Source organism: Octopus sinensis, linkage group LG2, assembly GCF_006345805.1.
Source record: "Octopus sinensis linkage group LG2, ASM634580v1, whole genome shotgun sequence".
Lineage (NCBI taxonomy): Eukaryota > Metazoa > Mollusca > Cephalopoda > Octopoda > Octopodidae > Octopus > Octopus sinensis.
In genome coordinates, this window is record NC_042998.1 from 83,357,412 (window position 1) to 83,375,706 (window position 18,295).

An 18,295-nucleotide genomic window follows, 5' to 3' on the forward strand; every position below is an offset into this window, starting at 1 on the left:
GGGAATTTCCGAAAGCGTCTGAACCGGGCACAAAAACAAAAAGAAAAACAGCGTAATAGGTGTAAAACAACTTGCTCTAAACGACTATCATGAAAAAAATGCGCGCTCGCGAAAGCGGGGTGGAGGAGAGGCTTCGGAAATTTCACATCTTCAGTCCACGGCCTTTAAACTAAGAAAAAATAGTGTAATTGGTGTAAAACTACTTGTTCTAAACGAGTATCAAAACACACACTCACACATGAATCATAAACTCCGTATTTCGCAAAAAAAAAAAAAAGAGAAGAAATTCTGGAAAAAGTGAAGAAATGTTGGATCTCATTCCTTGGTTAAAGCTATTTTAAACATTAAATTTATGCTTTTCTTTGAAATAGTTCAGATATATGCAATTCTTCTCACTTATTAAGATGCATATATCAGAAAAAAAGAGACAGAAAAAATTATTATTTTGTGTCAATCCTTCCCTAATTATCCTTTATTAATTAGTTTTGGCGTGTATTTTTTTCCCAAATTTATTTTTTCACCTTTACAACACTGTTTAGTAAAGCAATTAATTATCTTTATAATTTGCATATTTGACTTATTAATCAAAATTCTCTTGATGTAATATATACTAAGTAATGCATCCTTCATTTATGTGTTCCGTTCTGTATTATGCATGCGTGACTGTTTGTATGTAAGTGTGTTTAACTGTGCACATGAATGTGAATATTAAAGAACATATTTATTTACTATGATTGTTATTTTCAGAACAAATAAATCTTTTGGCTGTTATGTTATTGATGTTATTATTATTGCTAGTTAAAGGGTGGTGACTTGGCTGAATATTTTGAGTCTTGTAGTATGTAGTTGTGTTAGTCAATATTCTGAGTTCAAATCCAACTCATTTCTTTATCATCATTATCGATGGACCACTCAAAGAGGTATGTATACATTATCATTTTCGTAACATAATTTCTGTAGTATTTCAAGATGTTTCTGACACGTATTTTGATTCACATGGCGGAGATCCAACATTTCTTCACTTTTTCCAGAATTTCTTCTCTTTTTTTTTTTTTTTTTTGCGAAATACGGAGTTTATGATTCATGTGTGAGTGTGTGTTCTTGATACTCGTTTAGAACAAGTAGTTTTACACCAATTACACTATTTTTTCTTAGTTTAAAGGCCGTGGACTGAAGATGTGAAATTTCCGAAGCCTCTCCCCCACCCCCCTTTCGCGAGCGCGCATTTTTTTCATGATAGTCGTTTAGAGCAAGTTGTTTTACACCTATTACGCTGTTTTTCTTTTTGTTTTTGTGCCCGGTTCAGACGCTTTCGGAAATTCCCGATATAAATATTCCGAGGCCTCTCCCCCACCCCTCTTTCGCGAGAGCGCATTTTTTTTTGTCATATTCGTTTAGAGCAAGTTGTTTTACACATATTACACTATTTTTTTTTGTTTTGGTGCCCGGGTCAGCTCCTCAGACGCTTTCGGAACTTCCCGATGTGAATTTTCCGAGGCCTCTCCCCCACCCCCTTTCGCGTGCGCGAATTTTTTTTTTCATATTCGTTCATAGGAAGTTGTTTTACACCTATTACACACATTTTTTTTTTGATTTTCTGATATTTGTTACGCCCTATATTAACCTAAATAATTCCTCATCTCTTAAATATAGACCTGAATCAATTTTAGATTCCAAAATGTAATTATTGGATGCATAGCAAGAGCAACAGTTTAGTAGCTAAATTAATAAAAATGTTGTTTAAATATAGACAGGGACTCATCAACATCATGATGTGTCTGCCTAACACATTTGATAGTCAGTGACTTAGTCTATCTATTTGTAAATGGATCCCAAACAGTAAGGCACCAGCATTTAGAGAAGTGACAGGGAATTACTCTGATGTAAACTGAAGAATGTAATCTATCTATAGGATGCTGCTATGATATTTTTAAAAAAGGTTAATAAAGTGTTATTGTGGGCAAAACTGTAGTCGCTCTTTATTAACACTCGCTACATTTGGGTAGTTAATAACTATTCTTTGCCCAAGTTAATTAGTAATGTAAGTCGGCACCGAGATTAAGTCCCTCAAATTTCATTTTGTAGGAAACAGTCTCACTTTTTTTTACCTGGAAAACACCGAATTTTAACAAAATAAGTACTTTCACTTTCATGGTGCCCTGGAAAGGAAGGCGCGCCATATTTTTAGAAACCCCTCATAACTTTATTGGTCGCCAGCAGAAAATATGATTATATGCTTTGTTTTTTAAAAAATTATAGTTGGAAATATTAAATTCAAAGCGGAGGTAAAGAATACGTACCCCCCACCAAGTTTTCGGCGTAACAAAAACCCTAACCCTAACACTGGGTGTACTTATTCTTTACTTTCGCCATTCATTTTCTTTTACATTGGCACAATGTCCAAAGTTAATAAGGTAACGCTAAGGTGTAACATATTTCTTTAAAAAGCACAAATAACTTGAAACAAACTTTGAATGGCAACACGTGTCCTGAAACACGTTAAAACTTATAAAATAAACATAAGACAAAGACAAGATCGAGTGAACTGATAACAAAAATAATGGTGTACCATTGAAGTCTTCTTCATTATCATCGACATCGATAACTCGATCGATGTCTTCTTCGTTTATATTTACAATTTCGTCTTCAATTTCTTCTAACCCTTCGTTCACATGGTTATTCTCCATATCTGTTTAGTACGGTGTGGAGTCAAATATAGTTCCGATATTAAAAAAAGACTAAACAATCTATTGTATTGCTCTAATAAAATTTAAAGACGTTTTCAAATTTTTTTTTTCATATTTTATTCAATTTTTATGTTTATAATTCAGTTGTTGTTATTAATTTTGTTTTTATTATCGTTGGCGGTGGTGGCGCAGGCGACGGTCTTCGTCATCTCCGATCAAGTAGACCCATGATCGAGACATTCCTGATGTAACGATCTTGATTTCTTTTTTTTTTTTTTTTCAAATACAGTGTATCTAGATTCTGAAATCATAATATGGTATGGTGTAATTTTAAAGAGATTTAGCTGCTGTTTCTAGCAGAGCCAGAGACCACATAGAGGCTCCATCGTTGTTTAGAGGACGTTGTGATTGTGTGAACTCTTTGCGTAACTCTCCCTAACTTGTGGTGTGTGAACTCTTTGCGTAACTCTACCTAACCGGTGCTCGCCACGCTGTGTTATTTATTTTTCATTGATTGGAAGTATTTTTCATTACTCTCACAAGTACCACTCATGAATTTAATCAACGTCAAGCGAATCACCCTGATTACGAAAATCAGCTAGTCAACAGTTCTCTTCATCTTATCAAAGTTAAGCGATACAAAGTTGAAGGCGTATTGAGAACGTGCATAAACACAAGCAATTAAAAAGCGACCAGAACTTAAGATGTTCGCTCGAAAATTACTTGTAAGGTGTTACTGCAGCACTAAAAACGGCAACAAGCCTCCAGTACCACATTTTTCTGCTGCGGGAAGTCATAGATCGCCGTGGAAGATCTTGAAGGACGAATTTAAATCGATTAAAGATGGTAATTTGGAAATACCGGAGCAGAAAGTACCCCGAGAATCTGATATTGTTATCATTGGGGGTGGGCTTATGGGATCGTCTGTGGCTTATTGGCTCAAACAAAGAAATCCGAAAGCCTATGAAATTACTGTTGTTGAAAGAGATCCATCGGTAAGAATTGATTTTTTTTGTTTGATTTGTTGGGTATATTGGGATCATGTCACTTGTTTTTTTTTTTTAAGAATTCACAGCTAAAGTGTCGGTTATAGAGGGGTATTTACTAGGTGGCCCATCACCATTTAAAAAATTAAAACACCGAATTACAGAAAGCAAAACATTATACTATAAGTAATGTATGTATGTACGTATGTAACAGAGTTATCTAATGCACCTGTCAATGAAAATAGCCTCCCGTATCCAGTGAATTTTGTGATGCTTGATACTGTAGTATTTTACGTATATATTACCAAGGGAACCGACTTGGATATCTACGTCAGGGTACGGCAAAAGTGAAGTGGAATTTTTACGACCAAATTTCGGATCGAAGTTGTTTATTATTATTTATTACACGATATTATTGATTGTATATAGGAGAGAAAGATATGGCATAGGAAACTGACTTTCCATCCCCACGAGCATTTGTAGTGTAATTAAAGTGAGATTTAACTAAAAACCGAATCCAGACTATTAACTCAGCCCGACTGGAGCTTGCCTCAATCAGTAGCACTCTAAGCGCTAATGTGCTCAATTACTGATGCGTTCGTGCAAGACAGTGCTCAATGTAGCAATTATTGAGAATAGCGTACTGTTTTCACTTTTGTAAATTTCAGCATTCTTTTCAAATTTGCAAACTTTTCATTTCATCTTCTCAAAACAGCGATATCAACAACAGCAATAATAGTAGTAGTAGTAGTAATAATAATAATAAATGCCCTGATGCAGTACCAGGCAGTGGCTTTCATGGCATCTGATCTTAAACTGATTGGAAGTGTTATCATGTACATTGTTTTGTCTTGGTATAAAATATGGGCTACAGCAAATATTCTGCTCAATACCACAAATTTGCTTTTCAGTTGTTTGACCGTAACCATTTGAGCATGTCCCTTAGTGGTTGATGATATGTGCATCTCTGATCACAAGCAGAAGTAGTGGGGGAGTATCATAGCCATGTGTTGAGAGGGATTCTTAGCGGTTTGAATAATTCACCTCTGGAAACATGGGTGTTTCAGTCAACACCCTTAAACAACCCTTATTCAGGGACCTTTTGAGTGAGATAGGTTACTCGACCAGAAGAAAATTCTAACTGGACCCCACCTGCAAGGTCATGTGCTGTTTATCTTGATATGAGATCACCATGTCGCGCACATATAGTTTGTGATGCATGTACCCTTATCAGACGGGTAGTCATGATGGGTATACTGGGCTTCGTATATTTTACCCCAGTGTCACTTTGATGGCATGCACTGCTCTCTCACATAATAATAATAATAATAATAATCCTTTCCACTGAAAGCACAAAGCCTGGAATCTGAGGGGAGGTTGAAAGTCAATCACATCGACCGCAATATTTGATTGGTACTTATTTTATCGACCCTGAAAGGATTAATAATCCTTTCTACTATGGGCGCAAGACCTGGAATTTGGGGGGGGATGGTTAAGTCGATTACATCGACACCAGTACTCCATTGGTCGACTCCGAAAGAATGAAAAGCAAAGTCGAACTCAGTGGAATTTGAACTCAGAACATGCAAGCACGCGAAATACCACTAATCATTTATCACGGCGTGTTAACGATTCTAATGATAATAATGATATAATAATGAGAATCTTCAAGAAATGAAGGAAATATTGTTCGTATATAATGCAAGAATTTTTGGCCAGTGCCCGACCACTGCCTGGCTCATGCGCTTAGTTGGAAGCAAATCACCGTATGTTTGTATATTTGAACAGCAAATCGATAAAATAAACAATTACAGAACACAAATAGTGGACCTTTACAAAACTAAAAGCTTTAGATAATTGAAAAGCATCGACAAAAGCGAAACCGGCTACATTATTTGATAGAAAGTCCTCAGCAAAAGTAAAAATGATACTTTATACGTTGTATTAAATCACAAATTTATAATGAAAACAACATACTCTTTTAACCTTGTTCTTATCCCATTTCCATGTTAAAAACACACAGATGTTATACTCTACTATGTATGTATTTAGGACTCTTAGTTTCTTTTTTCCTTTATGATTGTCCGTAAAACAGTTACACGCATTCTTGGTTATATTTGAAATTATTACAGAAAACAAATTATTAATATTTCGAATCCTTCATTTACCCATTCATTTCAATTATTTCATATTCATAAAACCATCAAATCAGTAAAAGTTACTGAAATATTGCCAACGAAATGGTTTTATAAGTAAAGTTATAGAAACAAATGTACATGGAAGGTTAAGTGTGAAATATCTAATCAGGAGTTTAACGTAGCATAGATATTTAATCTTAATAACATTGGTCATCGGTTATGCCTTTAAAACTCATCAAAATATTTGCGTGTCAGCGCATACACATATGCATGTATATATGTATGTGTGTGCGTATGTGCATATATATATATTCATGCACACGTACCTTAAAGAGTGGTTCCTATTAGTCCTCTTTGGTCAGTACAGAGATGACGCTTAGGCTATCTCTATAGGAGATAATGGACATACTCTAGATAGGCTTAGGAAGGACCTAATTAGCATCCTTAGCTCCATGGGACTCAAGATTTCAATCGAGACCAACCTTACCATTGTGAACTTTTTAAATGTTACGTTGGACCTACAGCGAACCAAGCCTCCTGCCACCCCCGCTATCGTGTTCAAAAACAAAGTAAAGGGTGTCAGCAAGAGGATTTCGAATCTATCCTCCAATCAAGAGATTTTCGATGCTGCTGCCCCCAATTACAATGAGGCTCTGGCTTCCAGAGAGATTAAGGTCTGCATCTCCAACATGCCTGGCCCTAGCACCTGCAAAGAAAAGCAGCACTATAAAGTCATTTGATTTGGCCCACCCTTTTCACTCAACATCAAGATCTGTATGGGAAGAATATTCCTTAGATTGGCAGACAAACACTTCACACAGTCACATAGATACAGATATCTGTTTAATAGACACAACTGAAGGGTCTCTTTTAGTTGCATGCCCAGCATTAAGAAAATATTAGTGACCACCACTAAACCACAAGCAGAAGCAGGATGTTCATGTAGGGTATACAGTGACTGCTTGGTAGGTGGGGACGATGCAAAGCTGAGGGGGTCATGTATGAGGCTGAGGTGGTGAGCAGCTCTGGCAACCAGAACAGCAGCATAGGTAGTAATGGCACTGATGACATGTCCATCGAAAACAATAGCAATGGCAGTGTTTAAGCAGCAGAGACAGCAATACCAACTGCAACAATAATGCCAACAATGCATCCAGCAATGGTGGCTACACTAGTGGCAATGACAACACCAGGCATCACATCCAAGAATTGCAGCAATGGCAATGACTCCAGCAACAACACCTGTGGAAACAACTTTGAGCCCAGTGTTAAGGAAAGCGACAACAGCGGCTGTAACACATCCATTGCAGAGACATGGAAATATGTCGGTTCTACAGGTGGTCCCTTTGAGCAGTGTCTAAACAGCCACAGGTTCTCTTTTAGGATACCCAAGAGGCACATCACATCCCTGGCCAACTACTTATGGTATTTAAAAGAGGAGAGCTACCATACATTATTAAATGGAAGCTCCTTGAACAACTGGGGTCATATATCAGCAGGAGTAAACAATGTAAGCTTAGCTGAGCAGAGAGAGCAAGAATCCTGAAAAACTCACTTGACCCAAGGAGCTTTTGAAACTCCAGGAAAGTAGTCAATGTCCTCATTTGAGATGTTTCTTGTTACAAGCTTGGCATTCTTCATTCATCTAATAGGACCACATCACCAACTTAGTGAGCCACCATGGCTTGAACAAATATAAGGAGCACAACACCATCCTGCCTGAAACCCTACCTGTAGGGTCGCTCCTGGTGTATTTTTTGTTTAAAAAACTGACTATGATGTTTTCCTCCCTGCAGTTGTTGAGAGGTTATGTACCTCTGACCAGACGAGTTGTTTATACAGCTAAGTGTCTTATGGGTATGAAATCTGTGGTCACTCTCTGACTGGTCAAAACAATCAGCCTTCTAAAAATATGTATGTACATATATATATAATATATATATATATACATACATGCATATATATACACACACATATATATATATAAGCGCAGGAGTGGTTGTGTGGTAAGTAGCTTGCTTACCAACCACATGGCTCCGGGTTCAGTCCCACTGCGTGGCATCTTGGGCAAGTGTCTTCTACTATAGCCTCGGGCCGACCAAAGCTTTGTGAGTGGATTTGGTAGTCGGAAACTGAAAGAAGCCTGACGTATATATATGTGTGTGTGTGTTTGTCCCCCTCCCCCCACATCGCTTGACAACCGATGTTGATGTGTTTACGTCCCCGTAACTTAGCGGTTCGGCAAAAGAGATCAATAGAATAAGTACTAGACTTCCAAAGACTAAGTCCTGGGTTCGATTTGCTCGACTAAAGGCGGTGCTCCAGCATGGCCACAGTCAAATGACTGAAACAAGTAAAAAGAAAGAAAAAGAAATATGACTAGTCAGGCCATAACCCGTGGCCCCTACCTGGGACGTAGTCAGTCCACCTGTGCATACCTTCCTTCTTGTGACACTTGTGAAGACCTGTTGAGGCAAGTGAAAATCAAAACAAATCAAAATAGATGAACATCAATGGAATTTGTATCTTTGTGGTACCAGTGCCGGTGGCACACAAGAAAACCATCTGAACGTGGCCGTAGCCAGTACCGCATCGACTGGCCTCCATGCTGTGGGCACGTAACAAACACCATCCGATCGTGGCCGTTCGCCAGCCTCATCTAGCACCTGTGTCGGTGGCACATAAAAACACCATCCGAGCGTGGCCGTCTGCCAGCCTCGTCTGGCACCTGTGTCGGTGGCACATAAAAAACACCATCCGAGCGTGGCTGTTCGCCAGCCTCGTCTGGCACCTGTGTCGGTGGCACATAAAATCACCCACTACACTCTCGGAGTGGTTGGCGTTAGGAAGGGCATCCAGCTGTAGAAACACTGCCAGATCTGACTGGCCCGGTGCAGCCTTCGGGCTCCCCAGACCCCAGTTGAACCGTCCAACCCATGCTAGCCTGGAAAGCGGACGTTAAATGATGATGATGATGATGATGATGATGATGATATACAGGGGTTGGACAAAATAATGGAAACAACTTAAAATTTCAAACAAATTTATTTTAATATGGGGTAGGACCACCTTTAGCAGTAATTACAGCTTAAATTCTATGGGGTATGAACTCATACAAAGTTTGAATTGTTTCCAAAGGAATTTTTGTCCATCCTTCAGCTGAAACAGTCTCCAGTCCTCATAGTGATGATGGTGGAGGATATTGACTCCTTACTTGTTTTTCTAAAATGCACCATAAATGTTCAATAATATTGAGATCTGGGGACTGTGGTGGCCAGATAAGATGTTCAACTTCACTAAAATGTTCCTCGTGCCATTCACTAACAACTTTAGCTGTGTGAATTGGTGTATTATCATCCTGAAAGATTGTGTTTCCCTCTGGGAACAGTTCCACAACCATAGGATGAATTTGATAGATAAAATGCTTAAATAGTCTTGACTATTAATTCTGCCATGAAGGGAAACCATTGGGCTGGCAGATTTCCAAGATATAGCACCGCAGATCATCACAGATCCTCTTCTATGTTTAATAGTTGAAAGAAGGCAGTCTGGGTCAGATGCTTCTTTTGGCTGTCTCCACACGTATACTTGGCTGATGGTTGGAATTAAGTTAAAGGATGACTCGTCTGAGAAAATAACATTCTTCCACTGCTCTAAGGACCAATTCTGTAGGTTTTTACTCCACTCAATGCTTTGCAACATTTGTTTTTGAAAGTAGTGGTTTTCAGATAGCAGCCCCACCCCACCCTGTGAAATTCGACTTTGTTCAGCTCCCAGCAGACAGTTTTTGTGGAAACTGGGTTCTTGAGGTTGTCATTAAGCTCTGCAGTAATTTTGGGGGTTGTACTTTTGTGATCCTTTCTAACAATTCGCATAAGAGTCTGACAGTTCCTACCTGAAAGTTTTGGTTTTCTTCTGGAGTTTTGTTTCGCCGAGAAGGTTTTCTCCTCTTTCTCAAAGGCTGTCATTACTTTCAAGACAGTACTTCTTGATACACTTGATACACCAAACATTTCAGCTGTTTTCATTACACTAGTGCCTGCCATACGAGCACCAACAATTTGACCTCTTTGAAAGTCCGATAGATCTGTCATTTTAATGAATTTTAATTATCTTTTTCTAATAATATCTGAAAAGTAACAGTAATTTTAGCAAAGCATATTAAGCAACACTAATAATAAATCAAAAACCATAAAAATAAACAAGCTTTTGACAGTTTTATAGATATTTCAAAATTATGCTGTTATGATGCTAGGTGTTCTCCATCATCAGCTGCCCTACTGATATCATTATGGTATCAACATATATATATATATATGCATGTATATATATAAAATCATCATCATTTAATATCCATATTTCCATGCTGACATGGGTTGAACAGTTTGACAGGCTCCAACAAGTTTTTCAGTTTTCATCTTCCAAATCTCCACTCACAAACCTTAAGCTATAGTAGAAAACACTTGTCCAAGGTGTCATTCAGTGAGACTGAACCCGAAACCACTTGGTTGAGAAATAAACCTCTTAACCACCCAGACATGCCTATACCTGTATAAGCAAATATTAAACGACATTGAAGATGACCTAAAAGTATGCCAACTGCTTAATGGCCCACAAATAGAAAAGGTCTGAAGCCCTCTGAGAACATCCCAGGGACCCACCTGTTACTGACTACTTTTCTAACTGCCTCCTTGCTTTCTGGGTTTTCTATAAAGTGTGTCCAGGAAATTTGCTGTAAACATTTTTGCTGTAAGAAAATTTTCCATCAGGTATATTCGCCACATGGGCAATGATTAAACCTGTTATATCAGCATTTTAACATTAAAAAAATGATGATAAAAGGTTTTATGAAGCATTAAATAGGTTACTCATTCTTCAAGAACAAACATTAAAATAATGCGGTGAGGTTATTTAAAACGCATCAGAATCCCATACAATGCTTCACAAATAATATACTTTTAGCTGCAGATATATTTTGTTTTACAGTGAGTTTTTCTAAAATGAAATTTCTCATGTTTCATTTTTCTCTGGCAAAAATGTCCATGACAAAATTTCCTGTAATCTCTATAAAGACTGTAATTTGTATGTTTTCTTTTACTTTTAGTACACAAGAGCTGCCAGTGCATTGTCCTGTGGGGGACTACGTCACCAGTTTTCTTTACCTGAGAATGTGAAGCTTTCAATGTTTACTTCACAATTCCTTCGAAATATCAAGCAATATTTAAGTGTTTTAGGTGAGTGACAACATTTCTGATCTTTCTTTTTTATCTATTAACTGCTGGCATCTTTAAGCATTGATGCAATGTCAGTTTATGAAGATGTTGATGGATAACATGTATGCACATACACATGCACGCATGCACACACACACACACACAAATGCACACTGAAATGGACTCAGACATGCTCATGAATACATATATATATATCAAAATAAGCAACAGGATATCAAGAAGTGATGCAGCACGACCATTTCAAGCAATCATTACATCAATTTAAATGCAGGGCTATCATCAGTTGCACAAATAAATAGAATTTTAATTAGTTAGACACATTAATATAATTTTTCTCAAATACTTTAACAGGGCAAGAAGATGGAAGAAATCTATGTTGTCACTATTGTAGCTAAGAATAGACTACACTTTCAAGAAGAGCATAAAGCTTACTGGGGTCATAGCTTGTAAAGGATTGTGGTTCATTTCTAATTTATTTGTCATTTAATCAACTACTAAATCTAAGACTAGAGGACTGTGTCTGTTTGGAATGAAGGGCAAGAGTGAGCTGACAGCTCATGGCTAGGTGTGGTCATAAATATTGTCAAGATATTAGGAGTAGTAAATATATATACACAGATGCTTGAAAGGAGATGGGTTGATGTATGCTGCATGCAAGAGGTAAGATGGAGAGGAGCTTCAACTAAGGTCCTTACAAGCAAGGCGCATAGGAATAAAGTTTTCTGGCAAGGTAACATGGATGGTGTAGGGGGTGTAGGCATACTCCTTGTGGAGAAATGGGTGGATAAAGTCATAGAGGTTGTTAGGGTATACGATAGAGTGCTTAAGCTCAGGCTAGTCCTGCAGAACAGCACAGCTACAATTATCTCTGCATACACCCCACATGCAGAGCTACCAAATGATCAGAAGGACCACTTTTTTGATACCCTTCTACAGGCTACCTCAAAGACAAGTGGTAAAGACCTCATCTTTGTTGCTGGAGATTTTAATGGGCATGTTGGGCGGGAATCTGGCATGTTCACTGGGATACACAGGGGCCATGGTATTGGCACCCAGAACAATGATGGAACTAGGCTACTGGAGTTCTGTGATACATGTAACCTTTTAATCTGTAACAGGAAGCCAGACAGTCATCTGATAACCTATCAATCAGGGGGACACTGCTAGCCAGATTGATTTCATCCTTACCAGACAGCGGGACGCAGGGTTGCTCTTAATTACAAAGACCCTCTTGGGGGAAGAATGTACCCCCAGCATAGGCTAGTCATTAGTGACTTTAGGCTCGAGGCCAGAAGGATACCAAGAAACAGACCAATCCAAAAAAGAAGGATTTGGAAGCTAAAGGATCCTTCACATGGTCAGAGATTTAGGGACATCCTCATCAAGAAATTTGATGAGAGGGAGGAGGAGCTACAGGCACTGGACATAGAAGGTACCTGGAAATTCCTATAAGCAGCTTGCTGAGTGCCACAGACCAAGTCTGCGGATGGTGCAATGTCCCTTCCAGACCTAGAGTTACATGGTGGTGGACAAAGCCATTAGACAAAGAAACAGGCCTGGAAGGTAGCAGGAAACTGTACCAGGTAGCCAAAAGGGAGGCTGGGCAGCAGGTATACATAGCCAAGGGTGAAGCGGAAAAGAAGAAGTTTGCCAATGTCCAGCGATGTAAGGACCAAAGAACTGAGGTATTTCAGATTGCAAGATACTGTGTGAGAGAAAATTGTGATATCACAGGAGAGAAATGTGGACTTGGAGAAAGCTTTTGACAGGGTCCCCCGATCCCTTATCTGGTGGGCGATGCGGAAACTGGAGATTGATGAACGGTTAATAAGGGCTGTACAAGCCCTATACAGAGAGGCCAGTAGTAAGGTTAGGATTGGCAATGAGTACAGTGAAGAATTCCAGGTAGAAGTAGGGGTCCACCAAAGTTCAGTCCTCAGTCCCCTTTTATTCATCATAGTCCTCCAGGCAATAACAGAAGAATTCAAGACTGGTTGCCCCTGGGAGCTCCTCTATGCTGATGACCTGGCCCTCATAGCAGAATCACTACCAGAATGAGAAAAGAAATTCCGGGTATGGAAGCAAGGTTTAGAAACAAAAGGCCTTAGAGTCAATGTAGCAAAGACCAAAGTTCTAGTAAGTAGGAAGGTGAACTCATCACCCCTCCCCAGGTAGGTGGCCCTACTTGATCTGCAGAAAAGGTGTAGGTAGAAACTCCATAAGATGTACCCAGTGTAAGCTATGGACACATAAGAGGTGCAGCACCATCAAAGGAAAATTAACCAAGAAGACAGCTTTCGTGTGCGGCAGATGCACAGGGGCAATAAATACTACAGATGCTCAGAAAACAGATTCCCTCACACTCCATGGGGAGAAACTAGTAGTTGATAGCCTCTGCTACCTAGGTGACCAAGTTAGTAGTGGGGTGTGGATGCTCAGAATGTGTTACCACTAGAATAAGAATAAGTTTAGAAAGCTTCTACTCCTACTGGTGACAAAGAGCCTCTCGCTCAGCGTGAAAAGTAGATTGTACAATGCATGTGTGCAAACTGCCTTGTTTCAAAGCAGTAAAACATGGACCATGACTGTGGAGGACATGCATAGGCTCGAAAGAAATGAAGCTAGCATGATCCGCTGGATGTGTAATGTCAGTGTGCACATATGACAGAGTGTGAGCGCCTTGAGAGAAATGTTGGACATAAGAAGCATCGGATGTGGCATGCAAGAAAGATGTTTGTGCTGGTATGGTCATGTACTACAGATGGATGAGGAGAGATGTGTGAAGAAGTGCCACTCCCAAACAGTTGAAGGAATCCAGGGTAGAGGTAGACCCAGAAAGACATTGGATGAGGTGGTCAAGCATGACCTTCGAACATTGGGCCTCACAGAGTCAATGACAAAAGACCTCTGGAGATATGCTGTGACTGCGAAGGCCCGACAAATACTATCCTACACCAGTTTCACATAACCAGCCTCAGTCCGTTCAAAAGTACCTTGGATCGTAGGATGACCTGCTGTACTTACCTTGGATCGTAGAGCAACCTGCTGTGCTTGAGGCGACCTATTGAGTCAAGTACATCAACATCAAAATAAAAATCAAATGGAAATTGTAGTTGTGATACCCGTGCCGGGGGCACGTAAATACCAACATCCGAACGTGGCTGATGCCAGCATCGCCTTGACTGGCTTCCGTGCCGATGGCACATAAAAGCACCAATCGATCATGGCCTTTGCCAGCCTCCTCTGGCCCCTGTGCAGGTGGAATGTAAAAAGCACCTACTACACTCACGGAGTGGTTGGCATTAGGAAGGGCATCCAGCTGTAGGAACTCCACCAGATCAGACTGAAGCCTGGTGCAACCTCCTGGCTTCCCAGACCTCAGTCGAACCATCCAACCCATGCTAGCATGGAAAACGGATGTTAAACGATGATGATGATGATGATGAGGTGTAAGGTTGTAATGAAAATATTCAGTAACCACAAATGTTATGATTCACTAAAATGTTGCCCATAAGATCAGCAAATCTGACCAATCGCAACTTCGCCTAGAAAGAATATTACCCATGTGACCAACAAAATCTGGCCAATTATGACTCCATGTGGAATAGGTTCCATTGGTTGTATAATCTTTTGGTGCCTTCCTTTCTGAGCCTCTCAAACAGTATAAGATGACACACACACATGTGACACCAGCAGAGAGAGCTTTGGGATGTAGCTGAGACAACAAGGTAGATGGATGGCAAATAGACTATCAGCAGCAACAATACAGAGTGACTTTCGACACAATGTCTTCAGTAACTTTGCGAATATTATTACATAACATCTAAACTCTCTCACAAGAAATAAAGTTTGTAAATATCTCAACAGGTTTCATTGTTTTCTTCTATGTACAACTGTTGGCCTCCAACACTAGAAATAACAGCCAGCACCCAACAGTCAACTCCCAACATCGGCATGCATATGCAGCTCCTAGCAGTTAACAAATCAGCTTGAGCACTAGTGGTGTAGACAACCACCAGCCACAAGATCATACATTCATACATACGAAGACACACACACACACACATGCAAATACATATAGTAATAACACAAACTTTCAAATAGAAATTCATAAATCCTTTAATGCATTACTACATATGTGTGTATATGTCAGTGGGTGAGTGACAATGGGCTTCCATACAATTTCTGGGCATTTGTCAGCTTGCTGCTATGGTAGAAGATACATGCCTATGGTGCTGTACTGTGGGACTGAACCTGAAACTGCTTGGTTGCCAAACACACTTCATAACCACACAGTCATCATAATCGTCATTATCATTTAATGTCCTCCTTCCATGCCAACATAGGTTGGACAGTTTGACAGGAGATGTCCAAGCAGAAGCCTGCACCATACTTTTGTGTCCGTTTGGGCATGGTTTTACGGTCATGCTTTCATTTTCTTTCTTCTCTCCTCACAGATATGGATCCTCCTGATGTTCAGTTCAATCATCAGGGATATTTATTCTTGGCTACACCTGCTGGATCAGAACAACTTGCAAAGAATGTCAAAATGCAGAGGTAATTTGGCCACTCCTACTCCTTCATATATCTATCTCTTCCTTCTACTCCATCTTTCCCCACCATCTCCACTCTGTCTCTTATTCTGAACCTTTTCTTAGTTTATTCTTTCTTTCATTCTTTCCCCCCAGATTCATAGGTCTCTAGGATTTCCTCTCAGCTCTCGTATTTCTTGTCATTCATTATTTTGTATCAATTCAAACTACATACATGGTTTCAATTATCTTTGAAAATAGTCAAGAATTTAAAGAGATTTAATTACAATAACTAATTTTAAAACTATAGAGGCTTGTGTTTGGAACATAACTTCATGAACGATTCTCACAAAATTATAGTGAGAAATTTTAATTTATATACATTATATTTTTAAATTTATATATCTGTATATCTATAAAAGGCAGGATGTGTGTGTGTGTGTACGGGAATATAGTTTAACCAGTTTTGACTTGTTTTGTTCAAACTTGATGCTGGCATTACTTCATATCTTTGAATGCTTTAATGCATCATATCTTTGAATGCTTTAAATTCTCCCCCACAGAAAAACAATCTATGTGTGTGAACTGCCATGCTTCATGGCAGTGAAACATGGGCTGTGACTGTGGAGGACATACGTAAGCTTGAAAGAAATGAAGCTAGCATGATCTGCTGGATGTGTAATGTCAGTGTGCACACACGACAGAGTGTAAGCGCCTTGAGAGAAATGTTGGACATAAGAAGCATCAGATGTGGCATGCAAGAGAGACATTTGCGCTGGTATGGTCATGTACTATGGATGGATGAGGAGAACTGTGTGAAGAAGTGCCACTCCCAAACAGTTGAAGGAATCTGGGGTAGCGGTAGATCCAGGAAGACATTTTATGAGGTGGTCAAGCATGACCTTCGAACGTTGGCCTCACAGAGGCAATGTCGAAAGACCAAGACCTCTGGCGATATGCTGTGACTGCGAAGACCCAGCAAATAAAGTGAGTCACGGCTGTATCCTACACCAGTTTCGCATAACCAGCCCCAGCCCATTCAAAAGTACCTTGGATCGTAGGGCAACTTGCTATGCTTGAGGTGACCTATTGAGTCAAGTACATCAACATCAAAATGGAAATTGTAGTTGTGATACCCGTGCCAGGGGCACGTAAAAACCAACATCCGAACATGGCCGATGCCAGCGCCACCTTGACTGGCTTTCATGCCGGTGGCACGTAAAATGCACCAACCAATCGTGGCCATTGCCAGCCTCCTCTGGTCGATGTACTGGTGGCACATGAAAAGCACCCACTACACTCAGTGAGTGGTTGGCATTAGGAAGGGCATCCAGCTGTAGAAACACTGCCAGATCAGACTGGAGCCATCCAACCCATGCTAGCATGGAAAACGGACGTTAAACGATGATGATAATGATGATGAGTGGAAAAATTGATAAAACGATTCCTTATGGATTCCTCAATCAAATTGTCTGTAACCTATTTTCAGCTAAATGTTTACCAATTTCAACAAATTTCACTCAAATTTGATGTCGGTGTTACTTAGTTTGGTTTGAAACAAAGCGTTTGATCAGCTTAATAATCCTAACTTAATCCTGTGCAACACTGGGCTATACTGCTAGTAAATTATATAACATTCTGTTGTGTCTAAGGAGACTCATTATACCAATATTACTAATACACACTGAATGTATGTGGATGACATCAATATTCTAGTTAGAACAGAAGAAAAGAAAAAGAAAAAATAATGAATCTCCATAGACACAACAACATTTGTTTCTACATAGGAATTCACATAAAGAATCTTGCAGAGCAGATGCAAAAATGAAGTATTTATGAACACTTCAAGATAAATGATTTTATTATATTAGAACAGAGCAGATTGGTGTCAAAACAAATTCTGCTTTAAAATTAATATTTTCCTTTGTGTTGTGATCAATGATTAAGTAATAAAGTAGCACCTCCTATTACAACTCCAGACCAGCCAATCAATTATGATGAAATTTGATTGATGGAAACTATGTGTGTGTGCACATGCATGTATGTATGTGTATCTGTGTGAATTCTTATGATCTGCAATGAACTGTGATAGTAATAGCTCTGTCACTGTTTATGGGTTGGTGTAACCTGTGACATTTGCTGATATATCCTACCAACAAATTGTCTGCTAGCTGTTCACATTAAATACAACCTGCATTTGGTGTGAACAAGCTTATTTATCAAGCCAAGCTGTCACGATTGCAATGACTGAAGAATAAAAACAGGATGGTCAAAGCTGGAACAGCTTCAGCCATGGATTTGCTCGATCGAGGCTGACCTGGAGCTTTTTTTTTCTTTTATTTGTTTCAGTTATTAGACTGTGGCCATACTGCGGCACCACCTTGAAGAATTTCAGCTAAATGAATTGATCCCAGGACTAGTTATTTTTTTGTAAAGCCTAGTATTTATTCTGTCTGTCTCTTTTGCTGTACTTCTAATTTACACGTAAACACATCAGCATTAGCTGTCAAGCGGTGATGGGGACCAAACACAGACACAAAGGCACACACACACTCACTATATATATATATAGATAGATAGATATCATCCCCATTTAACGTCCCTTGTCGAAGCTGACATAGGTTGGACAGTTTGACCAAAGCTGGCAAACTGGGGAGCTGCACTAGACTCCAGTTGTCTGTTGTGGCATGGCTTCTATGGCTGGATGCCCTTCCTAAT

At 39.4% G+C, this 18,295-nt stretch overlaps 2 protein-coding genes across 2 annotated transcripts in view; one reads left to right on the top strand and one right to left on the bottom strand.

The window, feature by feature from the left end:
* Positions 1-2,925, bottom strand: part of LOC115223381 (angio-associated migratory cell protein) — a 38,033-nt gene extending 35,108 nt beyond the window's left edge. Inside the window, exon 1 of the mRNA XM_029793894.2 lies at positions 2,570-2,925. Within this exon, the coding sequence (XP_029649754.1) occupies positions 2,570-2,687 (118 nt within the window). The 5' untranslated portion in view covers positions 2,688-2,925. The remainder of the gene's footprint in view (positions 1-2,569) is intronic.
* A 247-nt stretch (positions 2,926-3,172) lies between these two features.
* LOC115232484 (FAD-dependent oxidoreductase domain-containing protein 1) overlaps positions 3,173-18,295 on the top strand; it is a 28,856-nt gene continuing 13,733 nt past the window's right edge. The window contains exons 1-3 of the mRNA XM_029802383.2: positions 3,173-3,682; positions 10,916-11,045; positions 15,503-15,602. Coding sequence (XP_029658243.1) covers positions 3,392-3,682; positions 10,916-11,045; positions 15,503-15,602 — 521 coding nt within the window. The 5' untranslated portion in view covers positions 3,173-3,391. The remainder of the gene's footprint in view (positions 3,683-10,915; positions 11,046-15,502; positions 15,603-18,295) is intronic.